The sequence below is a fragment of the Gavialis gangeticus genome, unplaced genomic scaffold (assembly GCF_001723915.1).
Source record: "Gavialis gangeticus isolate Ggan-Ray unplaced genomic scaffold, GavGan_comp1, whole genome shotgun sequence".
Lineage (NCBI taxonomy): Eukaryota > Metazoa > Chordata > Crocodylia > Gavialidae > Gavialis > Gavialis gangeticus.
This window is the reverse complement of record NW_017729022.1, coordinates 62,780,203-62,798,967: the sequence shown is the minus strand read 5'-3', so window position 1 is coordinate 62,798,967 and position 18,765 is coordinate 62,780,203. Positions and strand designations below refer to the sequence as shown.

The following is an 18,765-nucleotide window of genomic DNA, read 5'->3' as shown; positions in this document are numbered from 1 at the left end:
GTGTTGTACGCGGTGCCCACACCACTGGTCAAGGACTGCGCTGTGTGTGGTGCACATCCTGGACTGGCAGGGGAAGGCGCAAGGCAGTGGGAAAGGAAGGGAACCTGTGTGACACGGTACTGGATGAGCTGGAGCTGGCACCAGGTATAGTGCAGATCCTGAAGCCAGCACGGTATGTGGTGCGCATCCCAGGCCTTATGTGCAGGGCTAGTCTGGCATGTACTATATGGGTTAATTCGGACACAGGGGCAGCACTAGGAGCTGGATGATGGAGCTTTGCAGGCCAGATGCAGCCAGGTGGCCTTATGTTTTGGTGCCTGTCCTAGATAATCAAACACCACAATATGAAGTGATAAAAACTGCACTTTAATCACTGTTCTGTGTAGTGAGCTAACAAAAAATATCAAGGAATGAATGTATAGTATTGTGTAATGCTTAAAGATCTCAGAACATTAGTTAGTAGACAATACACAGTTGTCTCACCAACAAGCAACCCAACTGTGGACTGATAGTTTTGTTAATACAACACTTTCTAGTTAACTGACTTGCCAAATAGTTGATGCTCCACTGAAATAATTTTATTCAAAAGTCAGTTATTCCTCAAGACTAAAAATGGGCCTAGCTCCTTTTTGACAACTAATTGAACTCTGATTAAATCTGAGAGTGATTTTGAAGATTATTCCCTGACCCATCCATAAAACAGTGGGAAATACACTTTTCTCATGTATTAAATCTTCTTTTATTGCTTGTTTTTATGTGTTATATAAGTGAGTGGCCTGCCTGGTATTTAAATTCATATTAGACCACATTAAATTTATTAAATTCTTGATTGATCATCAGTATTTGTATATGATGGCAAGATCTTATATTTTGTCCACTTTGTGATCAAACTGTGTAGCTCAGGGGTTCTCAAACGTTTTCCTGCTTGAGTCCACATTTTAACAGAGCAGTTATCTAAACTATCTGCAATACCACTTTGGCATTAAGCTGGGGCTTCTTTTATCTTGTGTTTCACAATGTGTGTTGTCATTTACTGGTCAAATGGTGCTGACAGCCTTCCTTGAACTGCATTTAAAGAATTCAAACCATACATTATATATATTTCTAATGTTCCTTTCCTAAAAAAAGTAATTGTTCTTGTTGCCATATAGATATTATATAACTGTGAATGGGAAGAGAAATGATTCATAAAATAAACTCTCTCTTTTCACTCTGAACAAGTCTGGAAATGGTTGACTGAGCAAGTCATTAAAAAGGGTATGCCTTATTTTTTCTCTAGACCTGACTTAACTTTTTAAAAAGTTTTGTTTCTTGCCTCAAAATAATTGATGAATATGACCTATCATAAGGTAAATACTATAGTGAAGAGGATGCACTGTAGTCTCACTGTGAAGCAAATACATTGAAGTCAACGTCAAGAAAGAGTAGTCAACCACAATGAGTTTCTTGCAGTAAGACTAAAGTGATTTGTCATCTCTGTGCTTTTGCCTTAGGATAGCACTTGTACTTTAATTACTCTGTTAAAAAATGCACCTTTTTAGTGGTGAATAGAAACCCTCAAACCAGATGCTAAAGTTGGCCTCCCATTGGGCTTTTTTTGGCTGCAAAGAGGATTTGCTACTAGGTGCTAAAAATCCCTCAAAGTGTTAAACATGGAATGTTTCTTTAATTTACACATTTTGTTTTCTGCTTATTTATTTGAAATATTGGGCTCCATCCTATTTAGTTTGCTCATTGAAGTTCTCACAACAAAGTTAATAGGCCAGTTCAGGTGATCAGGGTTTGACTTAAAGTATATGTATTGTACACAAGCATAGGGAACAGGAGATGTTCTAATTTGGTATTTTCCATTAACATGAAAATACATAACATTGTTAAATATTCTAAAACAGAATTAAATACAAATAAATCACTAATTAATCAAGATTAAAATTTCTAAAAATTGTCTTCAAGTAACTATCATTCTTCTATTCTCAATGAGATCTTAGCAAGGTCCTGTATTCCTGTGTCTGTCCACTGCATTTCCCCTCAATGTATTAACCACTCATTTTTTTAAACCATGTTTGTTTCAGTGCTGTTTTATTCCATGCTGTGTACACCCTATCTCACAGACATTCTCTTCCCAATAAACTATAAAAGGTCACATTAAGCCCATGGGATAAAACAGCTTTACTTCTCACAAACCCTAAAGAAGACATTTCTTGAATGAGTCACAAGTTTCTTTGCTTTGTAAATTTCTGACTGCTGCAAATTTCATTTAAAAAAAATAAATAACATGAACCAGTTCCTGTTCAGATCACTGAAATATGATCTCCTAATAACTTTCTAGTGTGCTCCCAATTCTAAATATCCAAAACTGAGCCTGAAAAATACAAAGTAATCAGGGAGTCAGTAACCTTGGATACTTTGGCTTTATCTGGGCTGTTTTCAGATGGAGATTTTTGCCAGGTTTCTGCTTATTCTTTGGCATCCCCAATTCCTCCAGTAGTTATGGCAAATGTGGCTTCATTTTCAGGCATCTCAGGGCTGGTGGGTAAAAGAAGCAAGGAAGTGTCTCTCTTCTCTGTTTCAAAACGCAGTCCCCAAAATGTTATCAGCACAAACAAGCTAAAATATTCATCAAAGCCCTTGTGCCCACTTGTACATTGTAGACATTTTTCTATCAGGATCAGTAATTAAAATGTGTGAAAACCTCCTTATGAACAGGGTAAGCCCAACGTCTGCATATTAGTTAATTCCTTCTTAAGCCCTTCACAAATAAAGACTAGTAACTTTCACAAAAAATGCAGGGCTTTTTATGATTTAAGTTTCCTGTTTGGAGGTAGAAGGGTGGAAAGGGAGGTGGTTGGTTAAGAGACATGTCACAACCAAAGAATCTGGCTATCTAGGTTTTCATCCATGTATTCTATTTTTGCCACACCCGATTCCAGGAATACCACCTGGAAGTCCCTTTGCTGTTCTGCTAAAGCGAATTAGTCCTTATCTATTCTTTCTGTAGCTTTATATAGGCTGTTAATATAAATCTGGATCCATGGAAGCTCCTATTATTCCAGCCTTGGACCTTTTCTGGGAACAGACCACCAATTATACCAATTTTGAAGTCTACTTAAGACAAATATATGGTGGAAATTATGCTAATTGAATTTCCAATTTCATTTGCTTGTGAGAAAGTTTAAAATTAGATCACCTGGTTAATTAAGTTGTCTTTCTTTTTTCTCAAAATATAATCCAAAAACATGTTTAATTTGAAATTTAACTATCAGCTCTGAGGCTGTCATGTCCCAGGAGCATGGACTTTGTCTCCCATTAATTGTCCACATAACACAGGTCCTCTCTACAAAGAAGAGGTAATTTACCTGTCATATATCTTGGCAATGCGCAGCTCCCCCCTCCCCTTCCGTAAGCTGATCCTTGTGGTTGAAGCATGGGCCAAGATGTGGCCACCAATGGGCTTTTTAGGGTCTGCCTGAAAACTACATTCAGAAAAAATGATTAAGTGTCTCTGTGAATTCCACGGAATAACAACTATAATTAAGTGTCAGACAATGTGTGATAGTCTCAGGTAAACAGATGTATCACAGAGGATTTAGCTAAGCTTTTGTTACATGTATGTCTTTAAGTAGGATTGTCAAAGTGCTCAGTGTTAGTCTAATTATTACTGCTCCCATGGACTTTAACAGGATCAGAGTTAGGTTACTGCTGAACATTTTAAAATTGCCACCCTTCATCTTTGTCCATAAACTACTTCTAAAAATGTTCGTCAGCACTTTTAACATGGCTTATTTAGTTAAATCTGTAAAAATGTATCTACCCTGACTTCTGTCTTAAATTCAAGCCAGTAAAAGGAGCCATCGACGACAAGCAGAAAATGAATGGCCATAGATTCATATGAATGTATAAGGGCTAACCGCACTAGGAGGGCCAGTCATAGCCCAGACTCAATCCTATTTAAAAATAAAAGTTGTATTTTCACACATGTGCTTGTCCTTCCCCATGCAACCCCAATTTCCATTTCCATTAAGTATACAATGTGAAAGGGGCAGTGTAAAAGAAAAAAAGGAGGGTAAGTGACTTACGTCATAGTTGCCCCTGGATCAGCAGTCATCTGATTGGTCACAAACACAGCCACATTATATTCTACAACAAAGGACAAGAGAAAGGGGAAGATATCCAGTTGGAATTCATGCGTATCTTTGCAAAAATGGGACAAAAGAAGCTGTTGCTTGCTAAACAGTTCTAGGGCTTCACAAACATGAGAATGTCTCTCCATCTCTCTTCTGGTATGAATTACATAGGGATAGAATTTTCAAAAATGATCACTGCTGGGCTTTGTTCCCATTTAACTTAGGTAATAGCAGAGGTCAGCTAATGCTGAACAGTAGGGCTGTGCAAAGCTTTGGTCCCTGATTTCGATTTGGCGGAGATTAGACTCAATTTGGTGGCTGAATCTCTGAATCTGAATCAAATCAGGAGACCCTTTAATCTCTCGATTCAGAGAGATTCTGAAAGATTTGGCGATTTGGATATAGACACAGCTTTAAATGTTTTTTCTACCTACCTTGTGAATGCTGTGATGCTGGGGCGGATGCAGCATCCCACAGGAGCATGGGGGGCTCCCCAGCACATTTGGCAGCAGACCTGGAAGTGGACCAGAACCACTTCTGGTCCACTTCTGGGTTTGGTGGGGAGCTTGCTGGGGGACCCCCCACACTGCCCTGGCTCGGCAACTGGTGGGTCTGGGGGGGCACCCGGGGTCAACTGCAGAGCCGGGGAGGTGGGGGGGGCCCTCAGCACGCTCCCCAACAGACCCGGAAGTGGACTAGAAGTACTTCCAGTCCACTTCCAGGTTCGCTGCCAAGCATGCAGGGGGACCCCCATGCTCCTGTGGGATCCTCCATGCACCCCAGCATCAGAGCATGCACAAGCTGCACTGGTACGTCAAGGTATGTAAAAAACATTTAAAGCTATGTCTAGGGCTGAACTGCAGATTCTCCAAATAAGTATCGAATCTTCAGATTCAGCCGAATTGAATCGGGGACAGCGATCCAAATCAACGAATCAAATCACTGTCACCAATTCAGGCTGAATCCGAATCAAATACAGCCCACTTCGCACTCCCCGACTGAGCAGTTTTGAAAATCCAATTCTAGAAGGTTTTTTTCTTGTCTTTTTTTTATTCTGTGGAAGAATGTTTTTGCAGGAAGAACTTACTGTTCTGAATCAGTCCAAACAGAGGAAAGAATGCATCCTGCTACTTATCCAGTCATAATCCCTCGTGACATTTTATAGTGCTAAGAGAATGTGAAGCTGAACAAGCTACTTTACTTCTCTGGGCCTCTGGTTTACCTCCTACTTTCCTCTTGTCTATTTAGAATGTAAACTCTTTAGAGCAGAAGCTGTCTCTTACTATGTATTTACAAAGTGCCCCAATTCTTTCAGTTAGGGCTTCTAGACACTGCTGTAAAACAAATAACAATTCTGAGAAACCTCTACATTTTGAAGAATCCTGGAGAGTTTTATACTGGTCAGTTTGAAGTGAAATGATTTAGAAGTATAATTTTCTAGTGGTGGGTGATGTAAGGCAATGGAGGATTTGCTGTCTAGCATCTACCTGATAAATACATTGGAGATATTTGGTGGTAGTATTAGGCAGTAACTAGCCTTTTTAGTAGCTTCCAAAGATTTTCACTCTTTTTTGCAAAGTCTTCCTTACCCTCTGAGATTTTCTGGAGTCTTGATAACATCTGAGCAAGTTTCTGTTGCCGTTCAGCCAACTCCCCGCGGCCACTAAAATCCACACGAAAGAGTGCCATAATGGAGTCAATGATCTGCATTATAATAATACAAAACGGATAAGTATGTTATGAACAAATAGGGCGAACTATTCTGAAAGCACATGGCTGATGCAGAAAGTAAAATAATTAGGGGCTTATACCAATAGCTTGAAGATGCCAGCTTCCTCATGGAACTTTGCTGCTACATAGTCAAGCAGTTCCATCTGATGTTCACCTAGTAGAATGTATAGTTGAAGAATGAAACTGGGATCAGAAAGCATCAGAGGGTTGAAGCAGCTAGAAGGCTAGGTTTATCCCATCACATGTTGTTAATATAGTAATGTTAGTTGCTATGCAATTGCTTTGTGATATCTTTATGCCAGAAAAAAATAGTCTAGATTTTGTTATACCAGCATAAATGTGTTTTTGCTAACTGAATTGTTTTGGTTAGCTATTTTTGCCAGTGTAAGCTATATGTACACTAACAAGTCTTACTGGTAGAATTATATGAGTAAAGCCTTATCACTTATGTTCATATTGAGTAAGTGTACAATTGCTTAAGTGCATAACACAATTTCAGTCTCAATTTCTTTGCCACTTGGCAAATATGCCAATGTTTAAATGCATAGATACTCTCTGACTCTACTTTCTAATTTGTATATTTCCCTTAAATTATATATACAGGCAACCGTCAATTCTCTGGATCCTGGTGTACACATAAGAGGTCTGGTCAGGTGTCTGATTAATCCACTTGTGGCTGACAAGCCCAATTCAAAAGTGACTCAACTTATTACAAGTTTCACAGATCCATATGTTGTCTGAGTTGGAGTCCAAGTTTACAACATACTGCTTCCTTCTTTCTTGCTTTTCTTCCATCCTCTGGATCAAAGCCACTTCATGTTGATCTGTACCCAATTCCAGATGTTCCTTCCAGATTGGATGGGATTCTGCCTACTTCTTCCAGCTTTTCATTGATGTTGAACAACTTCATATCATTTTTGCATGTCATGGTAGTTCCATAAAGGGCGACTCTGCTTTCTGTCTGAAATATTCTTGGGGATGCAGTCTCCTCCCATTCTCCTAACATGGCCAGTCATCACAACCTCCTCTTCTCAATAGTGGTTTCTAGGTGTGTCAGTCCTACATACTCTAGCACCTGTGTTTGCAATTTTGTCTTCCCACTTTGTTTCCCCTTAAATTAGTGATTAGTGAAACTGATTAGGAGAGTCAATTTCAAGACTTTTAAACCAGCCTTAATCATTTCTGTTTCTAGGTTTGTATTAAGTACATAAGGTTTCTGAAATGGTAACAAGCTTTAATAAGGTGTGAAAAAGTTAGTGCAGACCTTATTAATGAGCACTGTTTACATTAAATTTAGGTAAGTGCATCCTTTAGATAAGGATATAGCTTCTTCTCAGTTCCTAGGCTATATACCCATGCAGAATATAAACTGTACCAACAACTTTTTTTTCTGAATCTCGTATTAGCTTAACTAGTAAGATGATGGAAGCAAGTCAGGAAACTGAGAGTGTATATAAGCAGGATCCCATGTATTCCATGATTCTGTGGCTTCAAAAATTTTAGTGTCCACTCACTACTTATAACATTGTGCACCAAAAAGCTCAGTGTATGTCTGTATGGCTCAAGGCAATGCCATGCTGAGACATACCGCACCCTCCAGCTCCCAAATAGAAAGTAGCGTAGTTGCCTTAGTGCAGTGATGTGTATGTACCAATAAAGTCAGTCTTTTAGAACATCACTTAGCAGAGCTTTTTGGGCCACATGTACCACACATGCAGCAGCACTACTTCTGGTTCAGAATCTACCTGGCTTGGGGTAAGGGTGCCATATCTCAGCCTAACAGCAACATGCTTAGCATGGCACTGCCTGGCACAATATAGAATTCTCAGTTTTCATTCTTGAAACATTACATTTTGCAGTTTGTAGACAGCTTGAAGTGATATTTCTGAGATGTGTGAACTGCCTCATTCATAAATGGGGTGCTATAAAAGTTAAGATGACAGATGAAATGTCACCATTGTTTACTACATCACCACCAATAATTTTTATAGCAATAACAAACTAATGTGTTTATCTCACAATTCCTAAAGACTTCTCTGGCATCTGTGAGTTTCACCTACCACCTACTCAACTATCAAAACCTTTAATTTGCTCATAATAATTTATAGAGTGCAATTGTGCAAGACAGGTTTTGATGCATATTTTAAATTGAAGGACAACATACAATTAATTGAATTGAACATAAAATTAAGTAATACAAGGAACATTGTATTAAGCACATTATTAATCTCCATAACTAATTCAGGGAAAAAACCTTCACTTTTAAATTTACAAATTGAAGCTGCAATAGAATTTTCAATCTGCTGTTCCATAGTGCTGCAGGCTATAGGGAGCTCACCTCGAAATGAGTGAAGCCTTGTCTATAAGGTTCCTATTCACAATAAAAAATCACCTATTTTTACTGTTGGCCTATACTGAAGCACTTGTGACTAGTCTTCATAGGTACCAGTGTGTTATTTCTCATAGTGTTTCAAAGGAGTCATGTTCAGATGATATGATGATACTCAGATATCAAATAGAATTTACTTTGTATTGTTGGAATTGAATTTATAAAACATCACTGAACAGGAAATACTGTCCTGATAAGATCTGCTACAGAAGACAATCACACAGAAAAATAGAAGCAAGCTTCCAACCTTTGCCCCAATCTCAGAAAATTTTAGTGATCATGAGTGGGAAGTCTCAGTAAATAAACTGAGAACTACAGAAAAAAAATAGGCTACTGTGCCTATTCCAGTGATGATCTTACTGGTATATGCACGAGCATACAGCACATTGTCAAGAACTGCATCATGGTCCACACTGAAACGATCAGCAATATCACGAAGACGATCTGGACGGCTGCAGTATGTCACAGTTAAGGATTCTGTTTGGATAAACAATGCAAATCATGATATTTAAGTTTGAATTTAGTATGGAAACTACATTAATATCTATTTTTCTCCCAGACAAGGCACCATAATCTCTGCTTCCACTTGAATAAAAGCACAAATTGTGGCTCAGGGCAATGTTATTTTTTATGATATAGACATCTGTCTCCTAGGGACTGGAAAGAAAGCCAAAAATAATTTTACACTGTTCATCAAATAGATAACAAGTGGTGATTACAAGGTAATAACAGCAGGGATTACTACTTACCTGGAACCTAGTGTTAAATATGAAAAACTTTTATTATAGTTGTTGTAGAGATGGGCATACTAGAAATACAGAAAAGATGCAACTAGATTTGTATTGTGCCTTCAACCCAAAATTGGGATGGATTATTACTAATGACTGAGAGATAAGAGACACTGCATAAGAACTTCCATACCTGGAACTATTCAGCCTTCTTGTCTTACTTATTCATAATAACAGTAAATTATACTGCTTTATTTTTCCTCATGATGCCATAGGTCAAATTCAATAGACAACTCCATACCTTTATTTATGTACAGTGCTTTTCAGTGTGTTTTACCTGTCTTGTGAGACAAAATGTAAAGAGATTATGGGGGCGTTATGCTTACTGCAAAATGCATCACTATGCCATACCATCGAACTTGCAACTTGCTTCATTAAAAAGATACAAAGTGTTTTCAGTATCAATGAAGATAATCTTCCCTCCTGTGTAGCCATCTGCTCCTGGAAGCTGAGCTGTCACTGGAATGCATCATAAAGAAAGGATCAAACTGAACAGAAGGGGGGAAAGTCTCTCCCACTCTTCCAGCTCTCTCTACTACTATTTGTAATAAGTGGCAATGATCCACCATTTTGTATACAACAAACAAATGATTTGATACCAACAGCCAGTGTTGCATTTATAGAAAGTCTGATTTCTCTCTCCAGCTGGCTTGAGAAGGATCCAAAGTAACTTTTCTCTAGCCGAGGCCATCCTAAATCAGAGGTGTCAAAACGCTGAGACACTGAGTACCAACACTAAATTTGAGCACTAAATGTAAATAACTAGTACAGGTTTCTCTGGCTTTATGCGGGTTCTGCATGTGCAAATTCGCTTTTATGCGATGACCCTTTTTATACCAAAAATTCATTATATGCAAGGTAAATTCACTCTTATGCAATTGGTGTGGTGGAAGCCCATAGTCAGCTGCTTTGTGCGGTGCATTGCATGAGTGACGCACACCAAAATATAGTCTCTTGTGTGAATCTGTGTTCCCTGCTCACTGTCTGCGACACGTGTTTCTGTAGTTGCTGTCCTCATTATGATAGTGCCCTGTGCTTTTGTGTACTATTTCTGTTGGTGAGTACCAAAATTGTCTTGTAAAAGCAGTAGAAATGGGCTTGGGGGTCAGCACAGTCAAGGTCTTGGAACATATCCCTATTTGTTACATTGTAAAGTGGGTTCCCTTTATGCAAATTCGAGTTATGTGCCATTTGCCATGAACACATGTACAGCATAAAGCAAGGGAAACCTGTAATAAGTAATGTGCAGGAATATCTTGGACTTCTAGGTGAATGTAATGGTCTTTACTGGTATGGTTTTTAACTAAAAGGACTTTTCCATCTTTCTGTACTATATTATCATACTTTATTAATTTTGCAAGAAAGATACATATCCAACAGATAATGATCTTCTCAATTGCCCATCAGTGAATAAATTCATATGATTAGCTCTGTCCATATATTTATTGCATGCACAGGATATTGCTCTGCTGACCAAATTTGGCTCTCCAGCTCTAATTTGCACACTCCTAAACCATACAAAAAACCCCCCCATTTTTGAAGAAACAACCTCAACATCTATCATAATAGGAGGTCAGACAACACAGATGTTAAATCTCCAGAATATCTGGTAATGAAATCCCAGTACTGTTAACAGCCCTTGAAACAAAATTAATAATAAATAAAAATCCATTAAAAAAAAACCATTCCGAATTCACTTGAGCAGAGCCCAGTAGTCAAGTTCCAAATATCAACTGAGCAGGGCTCAATCATTCAAGTCTGTGAGACTTCACCACAAGTATTCTTCCTCCCAGACCCATCAGTCTGGGACTTGAGATACTCCCCAAGTCCATGGCAGGCATACTAAGTGCAAGATTGCTGATGGTTTTCCCAGGGTGAGGCCTGCTCACTGCACTCTGGGTGTGCCAGTTAGGCCTGTGCAAAGTGGTAAGTATTGGATTCAGATTTGGCCAATTTGGAGGGACAGTGATTCAATTCAGTGATTCGAGTCACTGTCCCTATTCAATTTGGCCGAATTGGATTCCAAGATTCAGCGCCGATCTGGAGCTTCATCCATAGACTATAATGGGGAATCACTAAAATACCTCTAACTTTGTCATTGTTTTGCTGATTCAGGTGAAAACAGCAGAGGTGATAGCTCCTTCTGAGGGCATGAAGCCTTCCAAGTTTCAAGGAGCTAGGTACAGGGGGTTCTGTGAAAGTACTGCTCAAACTGTTGAAAGCAAAACTTGTATCACTTGTGTGTGTTAAGGCAGAGCAGGATGAAGACAGTGGGGATGGTAGCCCCTCCTGAGGGCATGAAGCACACACATAAAATGCAAATACTTCCTCAGCCTGACGAAGGGTTTTTAAACCTGAAAGCTTGCTAAGATATATTTCTTCAACTATTCAGCTGGTCTAATAAAAGATATCATATTGCCCCAAAGAAATTGGTCTGCCTTGTGTGCATTAAGGCAGAGTGGGATGAATGCAGCAGGGCTGGTAGCCTATAACAGGGGGCCTTCCCAGTGCCCGTTAGATCCTGACCTGTTTCTGGGCCAACCGCCCACCCCTCTTTCACCTGCTACGCCTTGATGGAAAACTGATTCAAATGGTAACCAGGCAGGAGGGTGCCCATTTAGGCCCCTGATGTCTAGGGCTGACATCCATTCCGCAGCTCCATACCTTCCCTACACTGTAGCCCATGCCTCACAGATTGCACCCTTCACCCCCTCCAGCTGTGGTCCCCTCTCTGGGACCTTTGGCTCCCCCTTAGGCCCTGGCCCCGCCTTCAGGCCAGTCGGAATCCCGAGCCTCTTGCTCTGGACATTCCTTGCAGTGGGCCCTTGGCCCTTCTACCCCGCCCCTCCACCCCCTTCAGGTCCTGGCTCCAGCATGGATCAGTTGAGGGTACCTCAGGTCGGATCTGAGCCGCCTGCCTGTTGTCACCCTCACAACTGCACTGCAACCAGTAAGCCTCAGGCCTCTCAAAGATTGTACAGGTCTGGGCTTTCCCCAGCCAGGACTGTGAGTACATGCAGTGGCTGGAGGTTATCAGGTGCCCTTACCCACCTTTCACCAGGAAGGTTCATGGTCCTGGCATTTCCTCAAGCTGCCATGCCACCGGCAGTCCCATCAGGTCTCCCTACCCTGGCAGGATGTAGTTTTAGGTCATGCTTAGGACCTGAGGCCGCCTCCTTCCCCATAGCCCCAGCTCATATCTCCAAGTTTGTCCTGACATGGGAGCTCAGCAGGGAGATGTTCTATCTCTGCTGCCTGGTGATAAACTAAACTGCTGCCTCCAGCTCTGAGAGTGGGGCATTAAACGGTTTGGAAAGCAACTAAAAAAAGGAAGTAGGTGTGGAGTGAGGAGGCTGGCACTCACACCGTCTGCATGTGGAGCTTAGGGAACCCCAGCAGCAGGAGGTTCACCTGCAGGAACACCAGCTGCTCCACCAAACCAGGATCCAAGGAGGTGTGGTGGGGTGTCACAACATCACCAGCCATGCTGAACACCCTCTCACTTGGAACACTGGTTGGTGGACAGGTGTTCCCGGGCACCTGTGGCCAGATCCTGTCACACCTGGCTGCAGCTTGCCCAATAGGCCAAGGGGTCGCAGTGCAGCAGCTCCACATCCTTGGTGAGATAGGTAGCCACTGAGGCCTCCATGCTGCCTACCTGAAGGTGGGGTCTGGTGCCTCTGGACCCCAACACTGAAGCCACGCCCTTGGCCCACATTGGCAGCAGCTGTGGTGGAGGAGATTGGCTGGTGCTTGGAGTGCTGGCAGGGGAAAGTGGATTCCCCTCTTCCATGTTCCCCTGCCTCTGCCCTTCTGCCTCCCTGACTCTGTTCATCAGCACCTCTGTCCAATGATCAAGGGTTTTGCTGCTGCAGATGCTCCCCTTCACCCTCGGGTCACATATGTCCACCAGCATGTGGGCCGTACTGGACTGCAACGGATCCAGCCATTTCTTGATGCCCTACTTCAGCCGCTTCATCCGTGCCTGCATCTCTGGGGGAAGCGGCTTGCCCCAGCCAGGAACATTGATCCCCTGGAACTTCTCCATTTGATTCTCAAGCTCTTTCGCTATGGGGATCACCTGGCTAAGGAGGGCATTGCCAGCACTGAGGCTTTCAGCGGCCTCGAGGAATGGCTTGAGGACCACCAAGCTCTGGGAGATGGTATCACACTCTGTTTTGTTAAGGGGGCCGCTGATCCCAATGTCCCCGACCAAGGCCATCTCATGGCTATTGCTTGACCAGCCTTTTGAGCATTGGGTATGTAGAGTTCCAGTGAGTCTCCACATCCTGCATGATTTTGTGCTGTGGGATGCTCAGCTCTACCTGTTTGTCCTGCAGCACCTTGCCCCCCTTGATGCTCCAGTGAAAATAGCCCACCACCTTCCTGCATTTTGAAATGAGCTGGCTGGTAGTGGTAATGACAGCACCATCACCAGGAGCCCTGTCTCCCTCCATGGTGTCCCTGACTATGAGGTGGAACTTGTGTGCCACACTGTGGATGCCAACAAAGTTGGCATCACGCACCGCCTTCACCATATTGGCCCTGTTGCTGATGACCATGAATCTGTGGGTGAGCTCACCCTGCCCAACAAGCCATGTGGTTCATGGCCACCATGATCTTCCTTGCCATATGGGACTTATCCATCACTTCTGCTTGAAGGAGAGCCCACCGACAGCCTGACTGATTGCACCAGTGGGAGGGAGAGGTAGCCATGCTCCCCCCTCCAGCTGCTCCAGATGTCCAAGGTGAAGTGCAAAGCTACCTGCAGCCCTGCCTTCCACAGCTCTTCCTTCAAGCACTCCCTGCATGCCTCATACAGGGAGGGCAGCACCGTGCTAAAGGTGGTGCATGTGGGCACTTGGTAGGATGGGGCCACGAGCTGCCTGAACAAAGGAGAAGGGCTGGCCATCCAGAGCAAGCATCTCCCCAGTGCTCTGGGTGACCTTGCTTACCTTGGGAAAGTGCTTCCCTTTGTCTCCACCTTTCCCCCACTGGTCCATGGTGGCCTGCCTCTGTTGCTTGGGGACAGGAGCTTTGGAGTGAGAGGGGGGACTTATTTTTGGGCTCACTCCCACTGGTGCAAGGCTGAGGAGGAACAAAGGCAAGGGTATGTTGTCTGCTGAGATGTAGCAGAATCGCTGTGGTGGTGAAGTGCTTCTCATCCTTGCCCTGGCTGATCTGCTTTCGGCAGTGCTGGCAGGTAGCATACCTGAGATCATCTGCCACCTAAAAATGATCCCACGCTAAACTACCCATCTGCTTCTGGGTTGCGGGTGGGGATCCTGCCTTATCCCCCTCCTCACCAGGCAGAGGCACAACAACAGGAGGACCTGAGCCACCTGCCCCCACAATCTCCTCCAAAGTTCCTTCCAGAAGAGACCTGCCTCTAAGGAAACTTTGAGGGGTGTGGAGCACAAACTAAGAGTCCTGCTCCTTCCCCAGAATCTCCTTTGCTATAGCACTCAGCTCTGCTGCTTCCAGATCCAGCTCCTCTTCTGACACTGGAAGGCTTATGCTGGGAACTGAAATTGGGGTGGAGACTGTCATGCTGGTGCTGGTGGTTATTGATGGTGTTAGTGAAGGTGGTGTAGGTGCAGACACTGCTCCCACCTCCTTGCTCCCACTAGCAGCAGAAGACTCATCGCTGCCAGGAAAGAGGGTGTATCTATGTTTGGGTGTGGGGGTGGAACTTACAGCTCTCCCTCTGCCCCCTCCCCCACCCCTGCCAGAAGACCTGGCACCTGCCTTTCCAGCATGCTTCATAAGGCTTGGTGTGCTGCAAAATGTGTATGTGTCTGTAATATATGTTGTGCTTTTCTACAGTGCACAGTGATGACACACTGTCAGGGAAAACACAGAAGAAGAGAGACTAGCTTGCTACCAAGAGACTAGATAGCAAGCCAGAGCCTTTCAGATGCTGCCGGTCCAAGACAGACAGCTTACAAAAGGCACAGATCACTTCAGACACAGCCTTATATTTTGTTTCTATGTCCCTCCCCCAGAGCACTGTGATTGGAAGGGAACTCAGGAAAAGATCACAGTCACTGACCAACTACATATGTCAATATCAAAACAGTCTCCCCCTCCCCACCCCCCAGCTCCTCTCCCTCCCTCTTCTCAGTTTCTGTTTCCTGCATGTCTGGCTTCCAAATCTCCGAATCTTTCCAAATCTTTTCTAAATCAATTTGGACCTTTTAATAGGTCTCCCATTTCGATTCAGATTTGGAGATTCAGTTGCCTAGTGCACACCTCTGCAGGCTTCAATTGTGTGATAATAGGGGGCTGCACGTATGCTTTCCCCTGCCTTGCTCCTTGGCCTTTTGGAGCAAACAAGACTAGGGGGCATCTGAACCCCAGAGCCTCTAGGCCATAACTATTAACAACTGAAAAAAAATATATAACATTTTGTTTCCAGAGTCAAATCAGTTCTGAATTAAGTTCCAAATTTCAGCTGAGCAGAGTTCAATCATTCAAGTCTGTGTGGCACTACCACCAGCAAGTATTCTACCCTCCAGACTAGCCAAATCAGTTTCAAATTCCATCAGCTGAGCAGAACTCGATCGTTCAAGCTACCACTAGCAAGTAACCTCTGTCCCAGACTCTACAGCCTGGGACTTCAGATACTTCCAAATCCATGGCAGGTCAGATGCCCCTCTAGTCTCGCTTACCCCTACCAATAGCTACTTGTGATGTGATAGCACTAACCACCCAGGGTCCTATTGTACTTGGTACCACACAGTTATAGTGACGAAAATCTTCATTAATGCTGAGTTAACATTGCACAGTGGTGTATCATGCCTTCCAAAATGTTATGGCCCAGCAAAAAAATCAAACTTCTGAAAACTAGGGTAAACAAAGTTAACTATATGAACACAGAATGGATTCTGTGCTCTTTGAGTGATGCACCAATCCAAACAGAGCACACAAACTTGCACTCTGCCTTTCCAAACAGAGCATCTCATTCAGTGTAAAGGGCACGTGACTATTGTAGGGCGATGTCTACCACTTCCTGTTTGCTGAGGCAAAACTTATGCTTAAGCATGCTGCGTCAAACAGGAGCTACTTACATCTGTTCTACCTCAGAAAACATACAGCTGCTATTCCACATGTGTTACATTTTACAACTTCCATCATTTTATAGCCCTTACATCCTTACCTATAGGATTCCATCCAATACTGTATTTTCATTTACCTATCATGAAACCCACAGTACCCCTTCACATCTCATCTCATTGCTGGTCATCCCTACGCCAGGAAGACTGATGTACTCTAGTAATGAAACCACCTGCACTCAGAACTCATCACTGAAACAAGACATATTGGAGCCCTACAGGTAAACGTTAGGGCTGTGAAAAGCTTCAGGGCTGATTTGTTTCAGAGATTTGGCCCGATTTGGTGGCTGAATCTCTGAATCTGAATCGAATCAGGAGACCAATTAAAAGGTCCGAATCGATTCGGAAAAGATTCAGAGAGCTTCGGCAATTTGGGCAGTCCCTGCTCGCTGCAGCAGGGAACTGGACCCGGACTCCGTGCCAGTAAGTAGGGGGTGGGGGTGTAGGGGCTGAAGGAGGGGAAAGAGGACCATGGGGGGACCCCTGCCAGGCCAAATCCCCTGCCTGCTCCCCAAGCCGTCCCCCTGGCTGCCCTGCTCAGCACCAGCTCCCGGTTCTTTAAATAAAAGTCCAGACTCAGTGGCTGCTGCCAGGTGAAGGGGCGATCCCTGCTACCCCATGCCACATGGGGGACTCTGCCACAAGCCCCCTGACCCCAGCCCACTCTTCCAGCCCCGCCACCCCCATGGCTGCTCTGCCCACCCCAGCTCCTGGCCCTTTAAAAAACCCCCAAAAAACCCAGACTCACCAGCTGCTGCAGCAGCCTCAGGGCTTCTGGAGGCTCGTGACAGAGCACCTCCGGCAGCGTGGGGCAGTGGGGACCACACCCCCCCCCCCCCCCCCTCCTGCCCTAAAAAAACCCCCCAAAAAACCCCACCCCCCCCAGCTGCTGCAGCAGCCTCAGGGCTTCTGGAGGCTCGTGACAGAGCACCTCAGGCAGCGTGGGGCAGTGGGGACCACACACCCCCACCCCCCACCTGGCAGGAGCCAGTGAGCCAGGCCTTTTTTTTTTTGCAAAGGGCTGGGAGCTGGGATGGGTGGGGCAGCCATGGTGGGGCTGAGAGGGCGGGCAGAAGTCAGGGAGCTCATGACAGAGTCCCCCATGTGGCATGGGGCAGTCGGGGACAGCAGGGATCGCCCCCCTGCCTGGCACCAGCCAGTGTGTGTGGGCTTTTTTTTAAAGGTCTGGGAGAGTGAGTGGGGCAGCCTTTGAGAGGGGGCAGGGGATGGGGCTGATTCGGAGATTCAGCCAATTCAGCTGTGGCCGAATCTTCAAATCAATTCGGGACAGTGATTCCAATCACCAAATCTAATCAGTCCCCCGAACTGGCCAAATCTGAATCCGAAGAGAATACTAGCTGCTTCGCACAGGCGTTAAGTAAATATGATTCTTTCCCTTGATTAGACATATGGGAGATGTACTGAGAGAGGCAAAAACCCTTTCTTGAGGAGCAGGGCATCTCCAGTTATGTCATCTCACTATCACAGCTGTGCTAAACTCCAGTTACTCTGTCCCTCATTTAATGGAGATACATACGGCACACTTAACTGGGTTGCACGCAGATAACTCCCTGCATGCAAGTATGGAGAGAGTCAGAGTTAAGATTGCACTGGCATCTATCTTAACTCTGTCTTTCCTATTTTTCAGGAATTTGTGATGGTAATTATGTATTTATTAGTTCATCTCTATTTCAGCTGGGAACTTTGTCTCCACGGCATTTTGAATGTATGTGAACAGCCACTAAATGCCATCAACAAGTTCTGAAATCTAAAATAATAGCAAAATAGTAAACAACTTTCCTATTCATCTTTATATGGATTAATAGATATAATGGTAATTTAAATCTACATTTCTAGAGATATGTCATATTTCCACTTTTCTGGGACAGGCTGTTTTTCTCATATATCCTAAAGAGTTATTTACAGTCTTGTGCTATTTCCTAAATACTATTTACAAGCTTGGTACAATTCTCCTTTTAAAGATCAAAGCCTGAGACTTCCATAAAGCTCTTAGCTGAATGAGGTTACGTAGGAATACAATTCTCAATATTAAGACTGTGTACCTACCGCATAGAGTGTGGGAAAGTTGGGTTTTACCTGTTCGGAATTCTGTTAAAGATTAAAACAAAAAGGGAGAAAAGGTTTTTGCAGTTTGCCAAATCCTAAGTTATTGCAATAAGAATGCTTTCTCATTTATAAAATGTCAGTCATCCACATGGGTCTTTTCTGTTTTTCAGCCCCAACTCATAATTCATATAATGCATATATAATGCCTATATGAAAAGTGGGTGTTGGAGATGCTGCACTGTGAAAAATGTTATACCTGAGAGATTTTAAACTGAGCTCACATCTATTTGTCTACAGTGGCTGCCATCCTTGATGAGTTAAATATACTAGGACGTTGGAATAGATGACGTAGGGACAGACATTCAAAAAGCCGGAGATTGATTCAATCTTTGCAGGTTAGTCTAACTTGACTAGGCTGAACTGGTTTGAAACTGGACAGACATTCTCTCTGGACTGAGGAAATTCAGGCACATGCCTGCAGTGGTTCAGGCTAGAAGCTGGGGGGCGCTAGAGCAGCCCTCCCTTCCCTTTCGCAGGGAGCTGAGCTGAGG

At 43.6% G+C, this 18,765-nt stretch overlaps 1 protein-coding gene across 1 annotated transcript in view; it reads right to left on the bottom strand.

The window, feature by feature from the left end:
- Positions 1-974: 974 nt before the first annotated feature.
- DMC1 (DNA meiotic recombinase 1) overlaps positions 975-18,765 on the bottom strand; it is a 30,369-nt gene continuing 12,578 nt past the window's right edge. The window contains exons 6-13 of the mRNA XM_019515199.1: positions 18,215-18,256; positions 9,419-9,491; positions 8,605-8,696; positions 5,936-6,009; positions 5,714-5,828; positions 4,077-4,137; positions 3,357-3,473; positions 975-2,526 (exon numbers count right to left, since the gene is read on the bottom strand). Of these exons, the coding sequence (XP_019370744.1) occupies positions 2,457-2,526; positions 3,357-3,473; positions 4,077-4,137; positions 5,714-5,828; positions 5,936-6,009; positions 8,605-8,696; positions 9,419-9,491; positions 18,215-18,256 (644 nt within the window). The 3' untranslated portion in view covers positions 975-2,456. The remainder of the gene's footprint in view (positions 2,527-3,356; positions 3,474-4,076; positions 4,138-5,713; positions 5,829-5,935; positions 6,010-8,604; positions 8,697-9,418; positions 9,492-18,214; positions 18,257-18,765) is intronic.